This window comes from Symphalangus syndactylus, chromosome 20 (assembly GCF_028878055.3).
Source record: "Symphalangus syndactylus isolate Jambi chromosome 20, NHGRI_mSymSyn1-v2.1_pri, whole genome shotgun sequence".
In the NCBI taxonomy this organism is placed as follows: domain Eukaryota; kingdom Metazoa; phylum Chordata; class Mammalia; order Primates; family Hylobatidae; genus Symphalangus; species Symphalangus syndactylus.
Window position 1 is genome coordinate 67009756 of NC_072442.2, and position 24895 is coordinate 67034650.

The window sequence follows — 24895 nt, forward strand, 5'->3', positions numbered from 1 at the left end:
TTCTTTTTGTTTTTGTTTTTTGAGACAGAAATTCACTGATGTTGCCCAGGTTGGAGTGCGACCTTGCACGACCTTGGCTTGTGGCACGACCTTGGCTCACTGCAACCTGTGCCTCCCAGGTTCCAGCGATTCTCCTGCCCCAGCTGGAGTAGCTGGGATTACAGGCGCACACCACCATGCCTGGCTATTTTTTTCGTTTGTTTGTTTTTTTGAGATGGAGTCTGGCTGTGTTGCCCAGGCTGGAGTGCAGTGGCACAATCTCGGCTCACTGCAACCTCCACCTCCCGGGTTCAAGCAATTCTCCTGCCTCAGCCTCCCGAGCAGCTGGGACTACAGGCACGTGCCACCACGCCCGGCTAATTTTTGTATTTTTAGTAGAGATGGGTTTCACCATGTTGGCCAGGCTGGTCTCAAACTTCTGACCTCGTGATCTGCCTGCCTTGGCCTCTCAAAGTGCTGGGGTTACAGGTGTCTGAGCCACTGCGCCCAGCAATTTTTTCTTTCTTTTTTTTTTTTTTGACACAGAGTCTTGCTCTGTTGCCCAGGCTGGAATGCAGTGGTGCAATCTTGGCTCACTGCAACCTCTGCCTCCCAGGCTCCAGAGATTCTCCTGCCTCAGCTGGAGTAGCTGGGATTACAGACGCACACCACAACACCTGTCTAATTTTTTTTTTGTATTTTTAGTAGAGACAGGGTTTCACCATGTTGGCCAGGCTTGTCTCGAACTCCTGACCTCAGGTGACCTACCCGCCTCAGCCTCCCAAAGTGCTGGGATTACAGGCGTGAGCCAATGCGCCCGGCTGTTTTCTTAGATAATTTTTATAAGATTTTTTTTTTGTGTGTGGAAGTAACCAGCAAATATAAAACACCCTAGACAATTGTAAATAAAATGATATATGCATATTATAAAGTTAAAGCAATCATAAAGTACAGAGAAAATAAAAATATGAATAATATCCTAATAATAATCCTACCATCCAGAAATATCCATTCTTACCATTTGCTACTCGTCCAGACATCTTGGCATCATACACATAGATAGAGGCAAACATAAATGAGATCACACTGTTTGTGCTCCTTTGTAATAAAAAGAGTTAAATTCAATTTTCCTTGCATTAACCACTGAAGAAGAAATAAACAAGTGGCTCAGAAGGACTTGCTGAAGTTTAGAGAAATGTTTCCTCTCTGTAAGAGATATTTCTCTAAGAGTTCTCTAACAATGAGGAAAAAGATTATGATAAAAAGAACCAAACTTTTGGGGTAGAGATATTAATTTAAAAAGATAATTTCAACTTTATACATAGAGTTTGGCTCCCTGCTTTGAATATGAGAGCCAGGTGATTTTGGAGGAAAGAGGGTGCAGACTGGGGACTTTGAGAATGCTCCATTTTTATTTTTATTTTTACTTTTTTTGAGACGGAGTCTCCATCTGTTGCCCAGGCTGGAGTGCAGTGGCGCGATCTCGGCTCACTGCAAGCTCCGCCTCCCGGGTTCACGCCATTCTCCTGCCTCAGCCTCCCGAGTAGCTGGGACTACAGGCGCCCGCCACAACGCCTGGCTAATTTTTTTTTTTTGTATTTTTAGTAGAGACGGGGTTTCACCGTGTTAGCCAGGATGGTCTCGATCTCCTGACCTCGTGATCCACCCGCCTTGGCCTCCCAAAGCGCTGGGATTACAAGCGTGAGCCACCGCACCCAGCCGAGAGTGCTCCTTTTGAGGGGAGCTGCTGTTCTCAGAAGAGCAGGCTGAGTGATGGTCTGCACATCCAGATGCCTAGAGGGAGTGTTCCGAGCCGAGGCTCAGTGACACGTGGGAATCAAGCAGAGCCCATCTCGGGAGCGAATAGGGTTTGTTAGCAAATGACATGGCTGAGCTGATTTGATTTGGCAGCAGGACTGAGAAGTTCCTGAAATGTCAGATGTTAACAGGATGGCTGGTTTTCTCTAAACGGGAAGCCAGAAGTGGGGGTGGATGGCCAGGTGGCATCATCTGCTGTAGAGGAGGAATTTGGGAGAAAGGAAATCGGAGGTGGGGAGGGGAAAAGAGGGAAGGAGGGAAGGAAGGTGGAAGATGGAGGAGAGAGGCCAGTGGCATTGGAGGTGGAGGGGGAAAGAGAATGAGATGGGGCTGGCGGAGGAGTTGGGTTTGCTTCATCAAGGATCATACGTCGGTGGGGTGGGCTGAGTTTGTCCTCAAATATGTTTTGTTTGGCCAACGTGATGTTAAAAAAATCATTTCAATACTCTTTAGGGGAAATGTCCCCTCCCCAATCCTATTTCGTCTTGGAGCCTATTTCCTCCCTGGCCCCTGAAGGCATCTGGGTTTGAGACCTTCGCCAGATGACCTGTGGCTCTTTCTAGAGCTCTTTCCTCCCAGGGGCTAGTCCTGGTGGGTGGCCCAGGCTCAGAGGAGACCAGAATTGCATCTCATCTCAGAGATGCCACGGGGTCAGGAGAATTCTGAGAATCAGGTTAGATCCCCAGTGGCGCCCAGACCTCATTCTGCTGTGGATTCCACATGTGGTTCGGGACTGTATGTGAGTGCCCCTTGGCGGTGGTCAGTTCTGTGGTCTGGAGAGCTGGGCTGTGGGAGACAGGAGGCAGGAGCTGTGGTTCTTGTCTGCTTGGCCTCATGCTTGGTGACTCTTGGTTGAACCGAAAAGATGTGATCTCTGTTCTTTGAAGGTATAATGGCTGTGAGGAGGCAAGAACCACAGAAACCTTCCTCCAAAAGTGATGCAAGATGAGTCATTTGCACACTGCTATAAAGAAATACTTCGTCGCAGTATAAATAGAAGAAATACCAGAGACTGGGTAATTTATAAAGAAAGAGGTTGAATTGACTCACAGTTCTGTATGGTTGGGGAGGCCTCAGGAAACTTACAATCACGAAGGAGAAGCAAGTGCCTTCTTCACAAGGTGGCAGGAAAGAGAAGAGCGAAGGAGGGTCTTCCAAACACGTAAACCCATCAGATCTCATGAGAACTCACTCACTGTCACGAGAACAGCATGGGGAAAACCACCCCCATGATCCAGTCCTCCACACGTCGGGATTACAGTTCGAGATGAGATTTGGGTGGGGACACAGCCACACCATTGCCAGGATAAGCTGAAAAGGTCGGGAATTCCTTGGATGGTGCTCTCCCTGCCGTTTCTCTAAGAGGAGGTTGATTCTGGGGTTTGGATGGTACTTCCAGGCCATCCTTGAAGGAGCTCAGAGTGAGTCCTTCCAACACCACCATGGAAAAGCAGAAAGCAGACCAGCAGCCCTGGTCAGATCTGGGGAACAGGAAGGCAGGTCTGCAAAGCCTGGGGAGGGTCCAGTCAGTGTGGGGCCGGGCCAGGTTAGGAACCTGGTGGCTCATGCCTGTAATCCCAGCACTTTGGGAGGCTGAGGCAGGTGGATCACCTGAGGTCAGGAGTTTGAGACCAGCCTGGCCAATATGGCGAAAGCCCTGTCTCTACTAAAAATACAAAAATTAGCTGGGTGTGGTGGTGGGTGTCTGTAACCCCAGCTACTCAGGAGAGTGAGGCAGGAGAATAGCTTGAACCTGGGAGGCAGAGATTGCAGTGAGCCGAGATCGTGCCTGGGCAACAGAACAAGCCTCTGTCTCAAAATAAATAAATAAATAAATAAAGGAACCTGGTCAGAGCAGAGCAAGGCTGAGCCCCGGGGGTAACTGAGCTTAGTGTTATTCATGGAGGCAGGAGCCAGGAAGCCCAGGCCTCCCGGCCCATCGGTGCAGCCTGACTTGGCGTGGACAGCCCCACCCCACCCCCCACCTCCACGGGCAGTGCCCACGTCCTCTTCACACGGCATGATCTCTACAGCCCATCTGGCAGCTTTCTTCTTGCTGTGTGAGTCCTGGGCCTGGTAGAAGTCAGGAGTATACACTTGATTTTTTGAGGAGCAGCTCAGAGCTTCGAGGCAGTCACAATAAAGCTCACCGCACACTGTGAATATGTGCCCCAGAGCATCGCAGTTTTTTATTTTTTATTTTTTATTATTTATTTATTTATTTTTGAGACAGAGTCTCGCTCTGTCGCCCAGGCTGGAGTGCAGTGGTGCGATCTCGGCTCACTGCAAACTCCGCCTCCCGGGTTCACACCATTCTCCTGCCTCAGCCTCCTGAGTAGCTGGGACTACATGCGCCCGCCACCACGCCCGGCTAATTTTTTGTATTTTTTTTAGTAGAGATGGGGTTTCACCATGTTAGCCAGGATGGTCTCGATCTCCTGACCTCGTGATCCACCCGCCTCGGCCTCCCGAAGTGCTGGGATTACAGGCGTGAGCCACCAAGCCCGGCCAGCATTGCAGTTTTGAGGATGGGAGTGAGGCTAGCAGTTCAGAGGCATGGTGCCAGAGCGTCACAGTTCCTCCCTCCCCCAAAGCCAGCTTGTACTTTAACCTGTTGGGAGGTTTCTGTTAGTTTCTTATGGCCACTGTCACAAATGGCCACACACTTAGTGGCTTAAGACAACACAAATCTATCATCTTACAGTTCCGAGGTTAGAAGTATGGAATGGGTCTCACTGGGATCAAATCAAGATATTGCCAGGGGCTGGGCACGGTGGCTCATGCCTATAATCCCAGCACTTTGGGAGGCCGAGGCGGGTGGATCACCTGAGGTCAAGAGTTCGAGACCAGCCTGGCCAACATGGTGAAACCCCGTCTCTACTAAAAATACAAAAAATACTACAGGTGTGGTGGTGCATGCCTGTAGTCCCAGCTACTTGGGAGGCTGAGGCAGGATAATTGCTTGAACCTGGGAGGCAGAGGTTGCAGTGAGCTGAGATCGCACCACTGCACTCCAGTCTGGGGAACAGAGCGAGACTCCATCTCAAAAAAAAAGATATTGCCAGGGCTGCATTCCCTCTGTAGGCTCTAGGGGACAATCTATCCTCTTGTCTTGTCAGCTCCTAGAAGGCCACCTGTATTCTGGCTCCATACCTCTGTTTTCAAGGCCAGCCACGCTGGAGCAAGTCTTTTTTTTTTTAGACAGAGTCTCACTCTGTCGCCCAGGCTGGAGTGCAGTGGCATGATCTCGGCTCACTGCAAGCTCCGCCTCCTGGGTTCACGCCATTCTTCTGCCTCAGCCTCCCAAGTAGCTGGGACTACAGGCGCCCGCCACCACGCCTGGCTAATTTTTTGTATTTTTAGTAGAGACGGGGTTTCACCGTGTTAGCCAGGATGGTCTTGATGTCCTGACCTCGTGATCCGCCCACCTCGGCCTCCCAAAGTGCTGGGATTACAGGCGTGAGCCACCGCACCAGGCCGAGCAAGTCTTTCTGACACCGCCGTCTCTCTGATTCCCTCTCTTCTGCCTCCTTCTCATTACAAAGACTCTTTTGATTACACTGGGCGGACCTGGATCATCCAGGCCCATCTTCCCATCTCAGGGGCAGCTGACTGGCAGCCTTAATTCTAGCCACAACCTGAACTCCCCCTTGCCATGTAACCTCACAGATTCCCAGGTTTCGGGGATTGGGACAAGGGCACCTCTGGGTGTGAGTGTTGGGGGGCAGTATGTGGCCTATCACAAGGACCCACCGTCATGGGCCTTGTTCAGACCTGGGTCCTCATTGGTAAAACGGGCATCTCTACCTGCTTCCTAGAGGAAACTCTAGCCGCCCATCGCATAGCTGGCCTTCCCTCTGTGGGATTCCATAGTTCTGGGACTAATTCTTCACCTGCCTGATCTCATTGCTTTGTGAGCCCATGACTGATGATACAGTATCAGATGTCCTTGCCCTGATCCCATGACCATGGGACTGCAAGGGCAGGGATGGCATATGTGCCTAAGCATTTCCACAAAGAGGGACACAGCACATAGGTTGCAGCCTAGAGGAGCTATGACCTTGGTTTTGTTACCTTCAGTCAGCTGCTTGCTAATCCCCCAGCAACTGATGGAAAAGCCACCACTCCTTGAGAGAGGAAGAAAAAACACATACGTTAAGCTTTGCCCAGCTCTGATTTGGACTTGCCCAATTTTACTTGAAAGAAGGTGCCATTGTCCGCTTCCCATTCACACATTGCCACCTTCCTCCCATCTAACCTGAATCTTTCTTGTTGCAGTTTCAGCCTGCTGGCTCTCCATGCGGCCGGCGGGGAAACAGCAAAGCTGGCTCCCACATTGATAATGACACCTAATCCTGCAATCTGCTTCTGTCCGGTTCTAATCACGCCACTGCTTCCATTCCCAGGAGGACCAGGGGCACCCTCTGTTTCGTCCTGACAAAGTGGACTGTCCATGGTTGACAGCCTGCGGGTCTGGGGTCGCCTGGGGGTGAGGGTGGGAAGGTGTGGGAGGGGACGGAGGCACTGCCTTCTGCTCAGATGAGCAGCACGTAGATAACCCTCCCCAGGTAACCTGTCTGGCATGGAAAGTCCTCCTCGTGGTCCCCCAGGTCAGATAGTGTTGCCTGGCTACGGGGCAGTCAGTGAGGCTCCAGCAGGGCGAGTAAACAGGCACACATGTTTAAAATTCAATATCACTGGCGGGCAAACACTCCGGCAGCGCCTTCCAGCCCACCGATAATCTCTAATTCTCCTCGCTCGATGCGTGTGGGGGCCCTGCACCAAGACCCAGATGGTCTCCTCTGGGAATTGGTTGTCAGCTGTCGTGAGGGATGGGGAGTCGGGGGGGCTCCGTTATAGCCTTAGCCTCATGCAGACTATCATCCTGATCGCTCTGGGCAGGCTCCCGAGAGACCCTTGGGCTGGTCTGGATTCACTGGCTGGATGAAGCTTCCAGGGTGGGGAGCTGTCTGGGTTCAGTGGCTCACACCTGTAATCCCAGCACTTTGGGAAGCCGAGGCAGGAGAATTGTTTGAAGCCAGGAGTTCAAGACCAGCCTGGGCAACATAGCAAGACCCTGTCTCTAAAAAACAAAAACTAGCTGGGCATAGAGGTGCACACCTGTAGTCCCAACTACTTGGGAGGCTGAGGTGGGAGGATCCCTGGAGCCCAGGCGTTTGAGGCTGCAGTGAACCATGATTGCGCCACTGCACTCCAGCCTGGGCGACAGAGTGAGACTCCATCTCAAGAAAAAAATAAAAGGCAGGGGCCTTTGGGGAAGCTCACGCAGATTTCTGTCTGCCTCGGGCTGCAAAGAGGCTGTGGAGGCAGCAGGGCCTGTGGAGGGTTTGCATGGGCACCCGGCACAGGCGATGAGTGAGGGCTGGAATCTGGCAGTCCACTGGTCCGGCCAGTTGGCTGTGATGGGCGGCATTTATTAAGAGGAAGGGGTGCTCCATCTGGAGGGTGGGAGAAGGTAGGCCAGCCTCCTCTTTGCTGGAGGTGCACACACGGCTGCCTGGGGCATCTCCCGGGGCACTTGGTGAGTTGGTTCCTGGTAAAGTCATTCCTGGTAGGGATCGTTTGGCATCAACACGGGGAGCAGGCGAGATTGACTGTTTTCCCTGCATGTGCCTCATGCTTGCCCTCTTCCATTGCTTAGGCTTCCTCCCCTTCCCTGGCTTTCATGTTCAAGGCCAGGTTATGCCCCTGGTAGTGAAGACCCCGGGACTGCCCTGCCCCGCTCCACGAAGGCAGTGGGCTCCTTTCCTGGGTACACTGTTTTCCAGAGGCAGCCCTGATCCAGGCTGCCTGATAGTTCCAGGAGACGACGGTCCTGAGGACATGTGCCCAGCCTGAGCCTTGTAGGTTCAGCCCAGGTCACCAGTGCACCCCCAGATCACCAGTGCACCCCCCTTCTCCAGTAGACATGGCCTGTCCTTCAGGCCTCGGGGGGCAGGGCCACGATGAGCAGACTCGTCACTCTCGGGGCCCCCTGTTCACCCTTCCCTCTGAGTAGCTGTGTGGCCAAAGGACCTCCTAGTTTAGTGCCTTGGGGCCACGGTGTGTCACCTGCCCTGTGTGGCGCTGAAAGGCTCCTGGACGGGTGTCTGGGACTGTAAGAGGCCAGGGCTCTCTTTGAGATGGATCTGCCTTGCAGTCAACTGCCTCAGCCTCATCCATCACTGGCTGGGAGATGACGGGGAGCCTGATTGCCCCAGCTGTGGGTCTGGACCTTCTTACAATGGCTCACCAGGCCCCCTTGTGGCCAATACCATCAATACCAGGTGGAAGCCTGTGGCTGGGGCTGGGGGTCTGGGGAGGGGTGACAAGCCCACCAGCTGCTCACTGTGTCAGCTGGGTAGACCCAGAGGGTCAGGCGGCCAGGAACTGGGACCCTGCCGTGCGTCCACTGCCGGCCTCAGTGCTCAGGTGCCCTGGAGACCTCATTAGACCAGGCCTGAGTGGGGGCGTGGTAGCTTCCTCACTTGGAGTGGAGGCTTCTGTTACTTGCTTGCATCTCCTACTTCGCAGGCTCATCCGGTGTTTTGGTCTTGCCCGGCCTGCAGCTTCAGCCCAAGGTCTGCAAGGCAGCACCAGCTCTTGGAGCCAGGTGGGAATGCCGCTTCAAACACACGCACAGAGGCATCGATCTCCTTTGGTAGAAAAGCTGTTGGATTGTAAGACAAAGGCTGACGTCTCTAACGTGTCCTCCTTTACTCTGTGTGTCTCTTGTGTTGCCTGTGTGCTTGAGTGGGGGGCCACGGGACAGGCAAATTAGAAACTGCACAAAACAAAACGAAAAGAAAAACAAAATCGAAACAAAGAAATAAAATACAAAACAAAACAAAAGAACTGGGCACGGTGGCTCACGCCTGTAATCCCAATGCTTCAGGAGGCCGAGGCGGGCAGATCACTTGAGGTCAGGAGTTTGAGACCAACTCCTGGCCAACATGGTGAAACTTCATCTCTACTAAACATACAAAAAAACTAGCCGGGCGTGGCATGCCCTGTAATCTCAGCTACTTGGGAGGCTGAGGCAGGAGAATAGCTTGAACCCGGGAGGCAGAGGCTGCAGGGAGCCGAGATCATGCCCTTGCACTGTGGCCTGGGTGACAGAGCAAGACTCTGTATCAAAAAAAAAAAAAAAAAAAAAAAGAAGAGAAACCGCAACAGATGATAACTGTTGATGGCAGGAGGGTGTGTGCAGCTGGGTCATGGTCCCCGCCTTTTGGGCTGATAAACCTGGCTGAAGACTAGGCGTGTATGTTTGCCATGAGTGAGTGTTTCTCGTGTGTGTGTGTGTGTGTGTGTGTGTGTGTCGGGTGAACGTGACTGTGAATGTTTTGGGTAGTTCTTTGTTGTATCAAGTGTTTTGGACGTCTGTTTGGGGGTGGATATTGTGGGATGCCACGTTGGTGTGAATGTATCTGCAGCTGAGTGATTCCCCCAGCCAGGACAGCAGGGCCGGGAAGGACAGCCCATTGTCCCTACCCCAACCTCTTTAGGGCCTCGTTTGCCCCAGCACCCCCTTCTTCAGCCCCAGCTGGCAAAAGGGGGTGGGGTAATCATGTTATTTAACATACGGCTTATAGGGAAGAGAGCTGTTTAGCATTAAAGTCCCCATGCGGTTGTTCATGTATAATTAGGCTCTTGGACCTTAGGGACTGACTGACAGAATCACTCGGGACCGAAGCACTTATTTAAGTAATCATTAACTGGAAGATGGGAAAGGAACAGAACGTGCGATTTGCAGACGTCCCCTCTTCTTGCAGGTCAGCCTGAAATGAAACTCCCAGCAAGTGAGGAGGCGGGCCCCTTGCTCAGCCTTCCTCTTCCCTCTGGTGAGGGGAAGGGCGGGTTAGGGGATGCTGGGGCTGAGTTGCGGTTATGGAGATGGCATCTCTCAGGCACATCAGAAGCACAAGCCCCCCAAAATTTCCAGCTTCTCATGACTCCTTTGCTGACACTGCCCTTTACTCAATGCAACCCAGCAGCACAAAGATATATGATGATATATTCAGTTCTCAGTCCGGCACGTTTGATCAACACCTGCTCTGCACTAGGCCAGGGATGGCTTCAGCGAAGTCCCAGTAATCCATTGTCCCAGGTGGAGGAGGATGTTAACAGGAAGAGTCCAGATAATTGAAATTCTGGTTTAGCTCATCTGTAAATCTGCTTTTGCTGCTCCCCAGCAGTGCTGATGTGGGCATGGGGGATGGGACCCTGTGTTTTCCTCATTTGCGCTGAAGCAGAGGGTGCCGGGCTGGGGGTCTCTAGGCAGGAGGGTGTGGGAGCGGCCAAGTTCTGGAGCAGTTAAGGCTGTTGGTGGTGAGGGGGCACCTCATGGTCTCTCTGCAGCCCCAGTGGAGGAGGAGGGAGAGTGGCCAACTGCATATCCCATAACAAGCGTGGGACCCAGAGCTCACGGAGAGGAGAGGGAGGAATGGTGGTCAGTATGTGGTATGTGTCTTGGCATATGATGCCTCTTGCTTTGGAAATTCTGTGAGATTGCATCCTTTTTATTTTTTATTTATTATTATTATTATTATTTTGACGGAGTCTCGCTCTGTCACCCAGGCTGGAGTGCAGTGGCGCGATCTCGGCTCACTGCAAGCTCTGCCTCCCGGGTTCACGCCATTCTCCTGCCTCAGCCTCCTGAGTAGCTGGGACTACAGGCGCCTGCTACCACACCCAGCTAATTTTTTTTTGTATTTTTAGTAGAGACGGGGTTTCACTGTGTGAGCCAGGATGGTCTCCATCTCCTGACCTCGTGATTCGCCCACCTCGGCCTCCCAAAGTGCTGGGATTACAGGCGTAAGCCATCGCACCCACCCTATTTTTTTTATTATTTTTTAAAACACAGTGTGAGCAGCAGGGTTGCAACTTTTGATTCAGTCTGATCTGTACAGCCCTGGAAGTGAGTTGGACAGTGAGAATAGATAGAGAATCTTTATTCTGGAGATGCGTGAAGTGAGCTGTGGGTCCTAGCCAAGTTACTGGCAGGACTAGGCCACCCTCCTCTGTGGCCGCTGAGTTCATGGTCCCCTGAGATGTTGCTGGACTCTGTCCAGAGGGGTTGGGGAGGTGGAAGGAGAGCCCAGGCAGGAGATAGCTTCTGAGATAGTCAGGAGGCCGGGCGCGGTGGCTCACACCTGTAATCCCAGCACTTTGGGAGGCCGAGGCGGGCAGATCATGAGGTCAGGAGTTCGAGACCATCCTGGCTAACAGGGTGAAACCCCGTCTCTACTAAAAATACAAAAAATTAGCTGGGCGAGACCAGCCTGACCAACATGATGAAACCCCATCTCTACTAAAGATACAAAAATTAGCCAGGAGTGGTGGCGGGCGCCTGTAATCCCAGCTACTTAGGAGGCTGAGGCAGGAGAATCACTTGAACCCAGGGGAGGCAGAGGTTGCAGTGAGCCAAGATTGCACCACTGTACTCCAGCCTGGCAATAGAGCAAGACTCCATCTCAAAAAAAAAAAAGAAAAGGAGAGCAGGGACCACGGACAGGGTATGGGTTCCACGTCTGGTCTGTGATGTGTTCCCTCTGGATGGGCAAACCCAGAAGCTTCTTCAGCCCCTTTCCTCCTCCAGGTACAGGTCGAGGCTGGGATTGTGGGAGGAGGGGAATGGCACCGGGATCTGGAGTGCCTGGTTCTCAACACTTGCTTGGTGGAAGGGAGGAGGCCCAGTGTCCCCGCGTGCAGGGCAGCATGGCTGTGGTTTCCCTCCTCCACGAGCCAGCCAGACAGTGGGCAGGAGAGGGCGGGAAGAGAGAAGGGCGAGTGGAAGGAAATGGAGCCGTGTGGGCGGGTGAGCAAGTTGGAAAGTGCCTGGTGTAGAGAGGAACCTTGTTGGGCAGCAGAGACCACTGCGGAGTGAGGGAGGGGGCCAGCCGTGCCTCTGACACAGCCAGACACCTGCCTGCCAGGGCCAGTAAAGTGCCTGGTGTAGAGAGGAACCTTGCCTGGGGGGCAGAGACCACCGCCAAGTGAGGGAGGGGGCCAGCCGTGCCTCTGACACAGCGAGACACCTGCCTGCCAGGGCCAGTTAGGAAAGGGTACAAGCTGCCGAACCCATGGCGCTTTGCATTTTCCAGGGACAAGGAAGCTTGGAGGGAAGCAGAGATTTTCCGGGAGGCCAACACCTCCGTTTTCTCCCACACTGTCAGCCTGGGGGGCTCTTTATTCCCATTCTTCAGAGAGAGACACGGCGGAGAAGATGGGACCACAGCTGTGGCTGCTGGGGAGACCGATGCCAAACCAGCCCCCTGCTCGCTTTCCTGCCTCTCAGCCTTTGCCTGAGCTGTTGCCTCTCCTAGAATGCCTAACCCTCTAGTTGACCCTGTTACGGAGCTGGCAAGGTTAGTCTTGAATAACCTGAAGAGATTTCCAGAGCTGCTTTTTTCCAGTTCCCCCACTAAGAGGCTTAGACCTGAAGGTGAGCCCCACTTTGGGGGAAGACTGGAAGTTTCAGGTTGAAGACCGGATCAGGACTAGGAGCTCGGCCAGCTGACGCTGCAAAGCCTGCCTCGGAGAGTCTGTGGCGTAGGAACCTTGCGCCTTAACCAGCGTGGGCAGCTTGGAAGCAGGAGCCCCAGTTGTTTCTTGGAAAAATGGGGCCGATTGCCCCAAGGCAGCCACTGCCCTTACAGAGCCTCTTGCAGATACCCACAGGGTCACCCGTCTTTGCTCATAGCCACGGATGGCGTCCGTCATCCATGCCTCATCTTTATCCTGTTTGTACTTTAGGTTGGTTCGGTACTTGACTGTTTACAAAGCACTTTTTCTTTTGAGACAGAGTCTTGTTCTGTCGCCCAGGCTGGAGTGCAATGGCACGATCTTGGCTCACTGCAACCTCTGCCTCCTGGGTTCAAGTGATTCTCCTGACTCAGCCTCCTGAGTAGCTGGGATTATAGGCACGTGCCACCCTGCTGGGCTAATTTTTGTATTTTTGGTAGAGACGGGGTTTCACCATGTTGACCAGGCTGGTCTTGAACTCCTGACCTCAAGTGATCTGCCCACCTCGGCCTCCCAAAGTGCTGGGATGACAGGCGTGAGCCACCGCGCCCAGCCTTACAAAGCACTTTCTTGAACTCTTCTGGTTCTTGCAGAAGAGAAGAATGATTTCCCCATTGTGCGGAGAAGAAAATGAAATACTCCTTTTTGCCAGCTGGTAAGACACAAACCTGAGTCTTGAGATTACAAATCCCGTGTTCTTTCCATTACCCCAAGAAATAATTACTGAGTACAAATAATTACTGAGTGTCTACTACTGTATTTCATTGCTTCTAAGACACTTTCTTCCCTCCCATTTAACAACTCTGAAATCAGGACGCATCTCATAAGCAGTAGCACACCATAATTTGTAATTGGAAGCATTTTTGCTTTCTTAGCGGAGCACAAAATAATGTGTACCTTCCAGTGGATGTCCTTTTAGGTTTGATGAAATCTAGTGTGTGCGCAACTGTGGTGTGTGTAAATATGGCTTCTGCCTGCAAGGTGTGCAGTTTAGAGGAAAGATCAGTCTTAGCTATTCGTGTGAAACAGAATATGACGCCTACCAAAACCAACTCAAGTGCCATGGGAATTCTGGCTGAGGGGCTTCAGCAAAGCTTTAGGGAAGACAGGTGGGATTTGATCTCTCGGCATCCTGTACCGTCTGTATCAACCAGCTGATTTAGACAATACACTCAAGCCCTATTAGTGTAGAGGCTCAAAACTTGGACCCTGGAGGCTGACTACGGGTTTGCATTGCCTGTTGATCTAGATATTTAACTCTCAGCCTCAGTTTTCTCAACGACAGAGCGGGTGTAATGATAATATTTGCCTCACAGGTGGTCGTGAGGATCAGATAAAAGACCCTATTCAGGCCAGGTGCAGTGTCTCACACCTGTAATCCCAGCACTCTGGGAGGCCGCAGCAGGTGGATCACCTGAGATCAGGAGCTCAAGACCAGCCTGACCAACATGGTGAAACCCCATCTCTACTAAATACAAAAAATACGCTGGGTGTGGTGGCAGGTGCCTGTAATCGCAGCTACTTGGGAGGCTGAGGCAGGAGAATTGCTTGAACCTGATAGGCGGAGGTTGCAGTGAGCTGAGATTGTGCCATTGCACTCCAGCCTGGGCAGTAAGAGTGAAACTCTGTCACACACACACACACACACACACACACACACACACACACAAAAGGGAACGTCCCACATCTTTAGTCAAGGGTCTGACAGATAGAGTGAGAGCTCAATAAATGTCACCCCCCTGCCTCCATCCTGAAATTAATTCTATAAATCCAATACACATAGAGCCGGCAGACATTTGTTGTTCGATCGCTGTTGCAATATCAAGCACGTTCACATTTGTGGTCTCATTTGATCTTCGGAAGTGCCGGAGGGTGGGGATCATTACTCCAGTGTCACAAAGGAGGCAAGTGAGGCGCGAGGCCTCATAGCTGGCCGGTGACCGGGCTGGGATTTGGAGGCTGGTCTGTCTGACACTCAGTCCCACGCTCTCTTCACCGGATTGCAGCTGCTGGAGAAAAGCCACGAGCAAGGAAGGAAACGCGGCCGATCTGGCGGGCTTGCTCCAGCCGGGGCATTTTATAAATGAATGGTCACTGCTGGGCATCCTTAATAATGGGGTTTCTGGTTTCGAGAGAAGAGAGGTCTCATTCAGAGGCTCAGGAGGCTAATTTGACAGCGGGGAGATGTGCGCAGACTGCCATCTCCTCTCCCTGTCTCCACCTCCAGTGGCCGGTGGCCAGTTTTGCCTCTTTTTTTTTTATTATTATACTTTAAGATTTAGGGTACATGTGCACAATGTGCAGGTTCGTTACATATGTATCCATGTGCCGTGTTGGTGTGCTGCACCCATTAACTCCTCATTTAGCATTAGGTATATCTCCTAATGCTGTCCCTCCCCCCCCCCCCCACCTAGTTTTGCCTCTTAAGTACTATTTGTCTCGCTGGCCTTCATGCCTCCTTCTTTGCTTGGTTACCTCCCCTGGCCATGGAGAGGATGTGAGAGTGTGGCCACACTGCTCTCTGCTCGTGACCCTGCCAGGGCCTGTGGGCCTTCTCTGCCAGCCAGACCCTCCTTTGTGCCCTCTGAGGTTAACACAAACACACTCACCTTCTTCCTCCCTCTTCCTCTCCTTCCTCTCTGCCTCGAACCTCTTTCACTCAGAACACTTGGCTCTGCTATTAACAGGCTGTGTGACCTTCAGCAGGCCAGTTAACCTCTCTGAGCTTTAGTTACCCTCCCCTGGTGCCCCAAAATGGATGATCCTGAGGGTCAAATGGGAGGTGGTAGGAATGGGTCCTGGGCTTTGATATTGAGTCTTGCTCTGTTACTGTGTACCCTTAGATGCAGCCCTGATTTCCCTTTTACCTCTGCGGCTTTATCTCCAAAACGGAGGGAATAACCCTCTAGAAGGTCCTCCCGGACCCCCTTCCTTGCAGGAGAGCCATCGCCCACTCCTCTGTGCGCCCAGCAGGCGTGGGCTTTGCCCATGCTCCTTACTCTTTGTTTTCTGGTTTGTAATTATTTGCTTCTATGACTGTCATAGTCACCAGACTGAAGTCAGTTCCTTTCTTCAGTTATTCATTCAGCAAGTGTTTACTGCACCTGTGTGCGAGGTGCTGGGATTACAGATGAAATGGGGGAAACAGACAAACAAGAAGTTTTAAGGCTGAGAGATAAGTGATTGGATAAGGTATGTGCAGGACGGGAGTACCACCTTGGGACAGGGAGGAGGGTGGAGACCAAGAGGGCTTCCTGGAGGAGGTGACCTCCAAGTTAAGAGCTAAAGGACAAGTAGGAGTCAAGCAAATAAAGTGGAGTGGGAAGGAGGAGAGGGACCGAGGGTGATCTTCCTTGGGTCTCCAGCTCCAAGGCTGTGCCTGGCCCGGAGGAGATCAGTAAGTTTGTTCTCCATCTCTCTTCTTCCTTGCTTCTTCTGAATGCATTTCCGCAAAGAGGCAGGAGCTTAGATCCTTTGTTTTCTGGACCCTGGGATGCTATGGCCAAGGGGGTTGCAGAAATGTTCTGGATATGGCATGTCCTTCCAGCTTGGGGCATGCCACGTTCCTGAGGCTGGGGCTGCAGGAATGGGCATGGCAGGGTGTGCTGGGGGACACTGTGCTGAATGACTCACTGGCTCTGAGTAGGAGTGGAGATGAGCCAGGCCAGCAGCACGTGCAGGAGGGAGCTGGAAGGATGTTGAGGATGCACGAGGCTTATCCTGGGTCCCTTTTTCCAGGGGAAGGAGAGAAGGGCTCAGTAGGGACAGCGAGGCTCGTGAACTTGACAATATCCCTTCTCCAAGATGGTCTTTTATGTCAGAATTTTGAGCTGGAAGGGACATTGCCAGGCCTCTCTGCAGCTAGGGGTCCCTCTAGCACATGGATCTTCCAAAGGAGGGAGGTGGCGCAGTTCACATCCTAGAGCTATGCTCCTCTCCGCCCTTATCCCCTGACCTCCAGCGTCATTTCAAGCCCCTGGGGATGGACCTGTGCCGAGGTCTTTTCTGCCTGGCCTCAATGAAGCTGTGTCTTCCCCCAGCCCCTGGAGACATTTCCTGGCCTCTGTTCTCCCTTGGAAGACTGTAGGGTTCTGGAGCTGAAGCAAGCACAGGATAGGGCTGTGCTGGAGAGAGGAGACGGGCTTTGTGTCTGCTGGCAGGCTGGAGAGGAGCAGGGAGCGAGCACAGAGCCAGGGCTGGGAGGAAGGATCGATGATCATAACAATTGCCATCGACAGAGGACATTTCGTGTCTCATCTTGCTCTGGACACAGCACGTACGTCATGTCCTATTCTACAGCCACTTTGCAGAGTGGCTTATATTTCTCCCATTTTATAGATATAGAAGCTGAGGCTCAGAGGCTGAGTGACTAACCCACGCAGCTTGTCCGCAGCAGAGCCACGAGTTAGTAGCTTGTCTGCCCCACGCGAGGTCTGGAGCTGTTTCTCCCACACCACACTGCCTTGTTTTGAGAGTTTAAAAAATTCATTCCCTTCCTTCCAAGCTGAGGACCTTGCTTTCCTCCCAAAGCTGGAACAGAACCGAGGGCCCTGGATGGGTATGGAGTGTGACGTGTTATTAGTGTTGGAAAGAGACTGTGAGACCCAGGGGAGCCGTGGGCTAAGCCGGGGCTGCCTCCTCCCCCACGGCACCAGGTCCCTCTTTGCGCTGAGCTCATGGTGTGTCTCCCGCAGCCATTCGCTATATTTATTTGAAATTTTTTTTGGTAAGATAATTACAGGGCATGAGCACTGCTATCTTTATTTAAACCATGTTAATTTTTTTTTAAACAGAGTAACACACACACAAAACACCTTGGATAAAAAAATAAATATCTGGCTGGGTGCGATGGCTCATGCCTGTAATCCCAGCACTTTGGGAGGCCTAGGCAGGTGGATCACCTGAGGTCAGGAGTTTGAGATCAGCCTGGCCAACATGGCGAAACCCCATCTCTACTAGAAATACAAAAATTAGCCGGGTATGGTGGTGGGCGCCTGTAATCCCAGCCTCTTGAGAGGCAGAGGCAGGAGAATCTCTTGAACCCAGGAGGCAGAGGTGGTAGTGAGCCGAGATCATGCCATTGCATTCCAGCCTGGGCAACAAGAGTGAAACTCTGTCTCAAAAAAAAAAAAAAAAAAAAAATTCAGGTTGTTCCTCAAAGAAAATAGTTCCCTATGCCTCTGCACACCCCTTTCCAGCCCTCCAAGCCACCACTTATTCTTTTTTTTTCTTTTTTGAGACAGAGTCCCACTGTGTCGCCCAGGCTGGAGTGCAGTGGCGCAGTCTTGGCTCACTGCAACCTCTGCCTTCCGGGTTCAAGTGATCCTCTGCCTCACTCTCCCGAGTAGCTGAGATTACAGGCATGCGCCACCACACCCAGCTAATTTTTGTATTTTTAGTAGAGACGGGGTTTCACCATGTTGGCCAGGCTGGTCTCGAACTCCTGACCTCAGGTAATCCACCCACCTCGGCCTCCCAAAGTGCTGGGATGACAGGCGGGAGCTGCCTTGCCTGGCGCACTTACGCTTTTAGCTCTTTCTTCACACCTCTTAGGTTGCGTGAGGTGCGTGGGAATGCCTCGAAAGATGCAGGCACCGGTCCCTCTTTTATTTGTTTTTATTTTTCTTGCACAGAGAGGGCTTCCCAGTTGAGAGAAGGGAAAATTGAGGCCCCCACCAAGTGGAGCCTGCTGGAGTCTCCTAACACACCAGACCCAGGGTCTCCTTCAGGCCCGACACTGTCGCTGGTTTCCTGTGTCCCAGTCCTGCCTTCTGTCCAGCCTTGCAGGCCAGCAGTATTGAGAACTCACTCAGGGCAGGGATGGAGGGAGGGGGCTTCTCACCCCTTTACCTTCCTAGGCCCCAGTGGATGTCCACTCATCACCTGCTGGCGTGGGGCCTCTCCCTTGGAAGGGACCCCCTTGCCCTTATGACGTAAGGCGTGTGGCAGCTCCATCAGCTCTGGGTTCCCCAGAAAAACACCCGCGGCAGAGGACAGGTCAAAGGTCAGTGCTAGTCAGTGTGGACTAACAGCTTCGGGCGGGCACCCAAGTCCTGTAGTTCCTTGTTTGATCTGAAGGAAGTTGTCCAGCGTCAGCGGCAGCCGCCGCCGTGGTGGTAGCAGCAGCTGCAGCGGTGCTAAAGGCAGCAGGCCCCCGACTCTCAGGACACAGGCCCTGGCGGAAGATGGATTTCTTAAAGTACCTTTTCGTGAGTGTCCCTGGTGGAGGGATGCCCGTCCAGGCCCTGCTGCCTGGAGGGGGTGGGGAACAGAGCGTCTCCTGTTGTCACCTGGCAGGGAGCCCCGAGTGGCTGTTTGCCTGCCACGGGTCGTGGAAGCCACCCTTCACTCAGGGGAAGGAGGAACCGAGACCAGGGACAGAGGGGCCTCTGGGTGGGGGACGTGGAGGGCAGGGGACAGACTCAGCACCCAGGCCTCTCCTCCCTGGCTTGGAGATTCGAGGTGGGTCCTGGCAGAGGGCTGGAGAGAACTCACTTCTGTGTTCCTCTGGGAAGGCTTCTCGGCTCCCTGCCGGGGCCCAAGGGGACCTAGTGCCAGTCAAAGGCTGTGCATAGGTGGGAGCTCCCAGGACGAGAGAGGGAGGACCTCCTCAGCTGGGCTTCCGCCTGGCCTGGACGCTTGGAGCTGGCCAGGCTGCGGGTCCTGCCCTCTCTTCTTTGTGCTGTGGTTCTGGGGACTCTGTGTCCTGTCACGGAGCCTCAGAGTGTGGTTAGTGTGAGGCCCAGCGAGGAGAGTGTGAGCCGTGGTCCTCTGCTGCCAAGCCACACTGTCCCTACAGGCTCTGCAGACCCCTCTTCCAGCTTTGGCAGGCCCTTTGTGCCTCCTCCTGGTGACCATGGGGGGCCCAGGCAGACTTGGCCAGGTGGGGACTGTGAGGCTCTTCCTCATTCCTCTGCCTGCTGCCAGCCCGGGACTGGCTGTTTTCTTGCCTTTCTTCTCCCTCCTTGGCTGTGTCATCTTTTTCTCTAGGGGAGCTGAGGGTGACAATTCAGGGACAAGTGTGAGGAGTGACAGGACACTTGTTTGTAGGGTTGGAACAAGGAGTTCCCCAATCTCAGGCTGCACCACCATGGGCTCCAGGATGCCGTGGGGGGACCGCGGACCTTGTGACCAGCCAGAAATGGCCCAATCTCTCTGGACCCTGGCAGGGTGTGGGTAGTGGGATAGTGGAGAGTTTTAAGCTGGGAACTGATCTCATCTGATTGGTCTTTCAAAAGACCATGTGGGCCGGGAACGGTGGCTCATGCCTGTAATCCCAGCACTTTGGGAGGCTGAAGCGGGTGGATCACTTGGGGTCAGGAGTCTGAGACCAACCTGGCCAACATGGTGAAACCCCGTCTCTACTAAAAATACAAAAATTAGCTGGGCATGGTGGCACGTGCTTGTAATCCCAGCCACTCGGGAAGCTGAGGCAGGAGAATCGCTTGAACCCAGGAGGCAGAAGCGAAGGTTGTGGTGAGCTGAGATCACGCCATTGCACTCCAGCCTGGGCAACAGAGCAAGACTCCATCCAAAAAATAAATTAAAAATAAAATAAAATAAAAACAACAAAAACAAAAAAAAGACCACGTGGCTGTTCTGTGGGGAACCGATTTGAGAGGGGGTTGGAAGGAGGCAGGAGCCCGAGGCGCTGTCCAGTTGAGGCGCCGTGAGATGAGGGAGGCAGTGGAGGTGACGAGAGGTGGTGAGATTTCGGCTGTCTTGTGATGGCGGCCTTGCCAGGAGGATTGGATGTGGGGGATGAGGGATCAAGAAATCAGTGATGACTCTTGGGTTTTTTTTTTTTTTTGAGACAGAGTTTTTGCTCTTGTCGCCCAGGCTGGAGTGCAGTGGCGCGATCTTGGCTCACTGCAGCCTCCGCTCACTGCAACCTCCGCCTCCCAGGTTCAAGTGATTCTCCTGCGTCAGCCTCCGGAGTAGCTGGGATTACAGGGACACGCCACCATGCCCGGCTAATTTTTGTATTATTAGTAGAGACGGGGTTTTACCGTGTTGGTCAGGCTGGTCTCGAACTCCTGACCTCAGGTGATCCACCTGCCTTGGCCTCCCAAAGTGCTGGGATGACAGGCGTGAGCCACCGCGCCCGGCCGACTCTCTGGGCTTTGTCCTGAGTGTCACTGAGATGGCTTTTGAGGGAAAGAATGAAGGAGAGTTCCTGTTTTGGCCTCTAACTTGGGAAGTTTGAGGTGCCTGTCAGACATGCACGTGAGATGCTGAGTTGGCAAACCTTGATGGATCTGAATTTGAATCAGGATTCATTTTGGGCAAGTTGCTTAACCACTTGTCCCCAACCCTCCAGCCCTCCCTCCCCGAGTACGTGTGAGGCGTATGGAAAGTGCCCGATTCAGTGCCTTGTGCCTGCCTGGCACATCACCAGTGCCCAACAGAGGATACCTTGGGACTTCCTAAAACATTGCTTAATATCATCTCATCTTCCAGCTCGGGAACATTCAGTGGCTTCCATAGCTTGAAACTTGTGTTTGGGGCTGAAACTTGGGGGCTGATTTGGCTCATAGAATGATTGCATTTGGTCCACATAGAGATTTTTAAAATTTTGTGTCATCCATGTACAAACATTGGGAGACTCACACAAAAAATTGGATTTCTGGCTTATTTTGAGAACTTCAGCAACACTGAGCTTGCCTTTCTGCTGGACAGCTTAGTGAGAGATAAGTAAACAGTGGCCGCCCCCCTTTGGAATGGCCGTGTGCTCTTCAGTGTACCATTGTCTCAGTCTCATGCTCTTTTTCTCTTTTAAAAAAATGGGTGAAATTTACATACCATAAAATTAATGATCTTAAAGTGAACAATTCAGCGGCATTTAGTACTTTCGTGATGTTGTACAACCATCACGTCTATCTAATTCCAATTTTTATTTTATTCTATTTTTGAGATGGAGTCTTGCTCTGTCACCCAGGCTGGAGTGAAGTGGTGTGATATTGGCTCACTGCAACCTCCGCCTCCTGAGTTCAAACGATTCTCCTGCCTTAGCCTCCCGAGTAGCTGGGATGACAGGCGCTCATCACCCATGCCTGGCTAATTTTTGTATATTTAGTAGAGATGGGGTTTCACCATGTTGGTCAGGCTGGTCTTGAACTCCTGACCTCAAGTGATCTGCCCGCCTTGGCCACCCAAAATGCTGGGATGACAGGTGTGAACCACCATACCTGGCCTAGTTCCAAAATATTTTATCATCCCCAAATAAGACCCCTTTAAGCAGTTACTCCCCACTTTTTCCTCCCCCCAAGCCCCTGACAATCATGAATCTGTTTTCTGTCTTTATAGATTTACCCATCCTAGATATTTTATGGAGATAGAATTATTATGCTTCTGCACAGCAAAGGAAACAATCAACAGGGTGGAAAAGCAGCCTACAGAATGGGAGGAAATATTTGCAAACCATATATCAGATAAGGGGTCAATTTTTAAAATGTATAAGGAACTCCTACAGCTCAATAATAAAAAAGCCTCACCTGATTTAAGAAGTGCACTAAAGGGGCGGGTGCAGTGGCTCACGCCTATAATCCCAGCACTTTGGGAGGCTGAAGCAGGCAGATCATCTGAGGTCAGGAGTTCAAGACCAGGCTGGCCAACATGGTGAAACCCTGTCTCTACTAAAAATCCAAAAATTAGCTGGGTGTGGTTGCACACGCCTGTAATCTCAGCTGCTTGGGAGGCTGAGGCAGGAGAATCGCTTGAACCTGGGAGGCGGATGAGGCAGTGAGCTGAGATCGTACCATTGCACTCCAGCCTGGGTGACAGAGCAGGACTCTGTCTCCAAAAACAAAAACAAAACCAAAAACGTGTACTAAAGACTTGAATAGACACTTGTCTAAAGAAGACATACAAGTGGTCAACAGGTATAGGAGAGGGTCGTTAATCATCAGGGAAATGCAAATAAAACCACAGTGATATGTCACCTCAGACCTGTTAGGATGGCTAGTATCAATACCACAGAAGAGGCCTGGCATGGTGGCTCACGCCTGTAATCCCAGCACTTTGGGAGGCCAAGGAGGGTGGACCATGAGGTCAGGAGATTGAGACCATCCTGGCCAACATGGTGAAACCCGTCTCTACTAAAATACAAAAAATTAGCCGGGTGTAGTGGTGTACGCACCTGTAATCCCAGCTACTCAGGAGGCTGAGGCAGGAGAATTGCCTGAACCCAGGAGATGGAGGTTGCAATGAGCCGAGATTGCGCCATTGCACTCTAGCCTGGCGACAGAGTGAGACTCCGTCTCAAAACAAAACAAAACAAAAAACAAAAAAAACCCAAAGCACAAAAGATAACAAGCATTGGTGAGGATGTGGAGAAATTGGAACTCTTGTCACACGGTTGGTAGAAATGTAAATTGGTGCAACCGCTATGGGAAACAGCACAGAGATTGCTCAAAAAATTAAAAACGTTAAAAAGAGAACTACCAACTTCGTTCTTTGCACGTGGAGCTTTTTTGCAGCTCCATTTGTTGAAAAGACTATTCTTTCCCTAGGATTGGTCTTGGCAATCCTGTCAAAACACAGTTGGCCATAGATGTGTGGGTTTATCTCTGGACTCTTAATTCTACTCTGTTGGTTCACGTGCCTGTTTTTATGCCAGGACCACACCGTTTTGATCACTGTAGCTTTATAGTACGTACTGATTGGGAAATATGAGTTCTCCACCTTTGACCTTCCTCTTTAAGAAGGTTTTGAGTATTCTGGATGGAATTTCCCTATCGAATTTAGGATCAGCTTTTCAATTTCTTCAAAACATCCAGCTAGGATTCTGATAGAGATTTCGTTAGATAGGTGGATCACTTTGAATGGTACTGCCATCTTAACAGTATTAAATCTTCCAATCCATGAACATGGAATGTCGTTCCATTTATTTATGTCTTCTTTAATTTCTTTCGACAATGTTTTGTAGTGCTTAGTGTGCCAGCCACTCAGTTAAATTTGTTCCTAGGTATTTTATTCTTTTTAATGCTATTTTTTTTTTTTTTTTTTTTTTGAGACGGAGTCTCGCTCTGTCGCCCAGGCTGGAGTACAGTGGCGCAATCTCGGCTACTGCAAGCTCCGCCTCCTGGGTTCACGCCATTCTCCTGCCTCAGCCTCTCCAAGTAGCTGGGACTACAGACGCCCGCCACCACGCCCGGCTAATTTTTTTGTATTTTTAGTAGAGACGGGGTTTCACCGTAGTCTCGATCTCCTGACCTTGTGATCCACCCGCCTTGGCCTCCCAAAGTGCTGGGATTACAAGTGTGAGCCACCGCGCCTGGCTTAATGCTGTTTTATTTTTTATTTTTTGAGACGGAGTCTCGCTCTTTCGCCCAGGCTGGAGTGCAGTGGCACAATCTCGGCTCACTGCAAGCTCCGCCTCCCGGGTTCACGCCATTCTCCTGCCTCAGCCTCCCGAGTAGCTGGGACTACAGGCGCCCGCCACCACACCCGGCTAATTTTTTGTATTTTTAGTAGAGACGGGGTTTCACTGTGTTAGCCAGGATGGCCTCAATCTCCTGACTTCATGATCCACCTGCCTCGGCCTCCCAAAGTGCTGGGATTACAGGCATCAGCCACCGTGCCTGGCCTAATGCTATTTTAAAATGGAATTGTTTTCTTAATTTTCTTTCTGATTGTTTATTTTTATTTATTATTTTTATTATTTTTATTGTTTATCTTTTCTGATTGTGTCTTTCTGATTGTTCATTGCTGGTGTGTAGAAACACAACTGATTTTTGTACTCTGCAATTTTACAGACTTCCTTTATCAGCTCTAGTAGATTTTGTGTGTGTGTGAAATCTGTGAGGTTTTTTTATGTAGGAACATCTCATCTGACAATAGAGATAGTTTTACTGTTTCCTTTCCTTGGTAGATACCTTTTATTTCTTTGTTCTGGCTAGAGCTTTTAGTACACCGAGTGGTAGTGGTGAACATGAGTTTCCTTGTTTTGTTGCTACTTCATCTTAAGGGGAAAGCTTTTAGTTTTTCGTCATTGAGTATGATGTTAGCTATGTCTTTTTTTTTTTTTTAATGCCTTTTATGTCAAGGAAGTTCCCTTTTATTCTTAGTTTTCTTAGAGTTTATATCATGAAAGGATATTAGCTTTTGTCAAGTGCTCTTTCTGTTATCAATTGAGATAATCATGTATTTTTTCTTCGTCATCCTGTTAATGTGATACATTACATTGATTTTCTTTTTTTTCTTTCTTTCTTTTTTTTTTTTTTTTTTGAGACAGAGTTTTGCTCTTTCGCCCCAGCTGGAGTGCAGTGGCACAATCTGGGCTCACTGCAAGCTCTTTCCCCTGGGTTCGAGCGATTCTCATGCCTCACCCTCCCGAGTAGCTGGGATTATAGGCACGTGCCACCACGCCTGGGTAATTTTTGTATTTTTAGTAGAGACAGGGTTTCACCATGTGGGCCAGGCTGGTCTTGAACTCCTGACCTCAGGTGATCCTCCTGCCTCAGCCTCCCAAAGTGCTGGGATTACAGGTGTGAGCCACTGCGCCCAGCCTATTGCATTGATTTTCTTGTGTTGAACCAAGCTTGCATTCCTAGGATAAATCCCACTTGGT

General features: G+C 51.3%; 1 protein-coding gene across 12 annotated transcripts in view; it reads left to right on the forward strand.

Annotated features, from left to right (window-relative positions):
* RAP1GAP2 (RAP1 GTPase activating protein 2) overlaps window positions 1-24895 on the forward strand; it is a 284239-nt gene that overhangs the window by 166931 nt on the left and 92413 nt on the right. The window contains exon 1 of one of the 12 annotated variants that reach the window (XM_063629675.1): window positions 18304-18328. The exons of 10 other annotated variants lie outside the window; for them this stretch is intronic. Coding sequence is in view for 1 of the 2 variants with exons in the window: in XM_055257984.2 (XP_055113959.2) it covers window positions 18510-18533 (24 nt within the window). In the remaining variant the exon portion in view is untranslated. Of the gene's footprint in view, window positions 1-18303; window positions 18329-18407; window positions 18534-24895 lie in introns of those variants that run through there. One more of the 12 variants, XM_055257984.2, reaches the window with a different exon arrangement.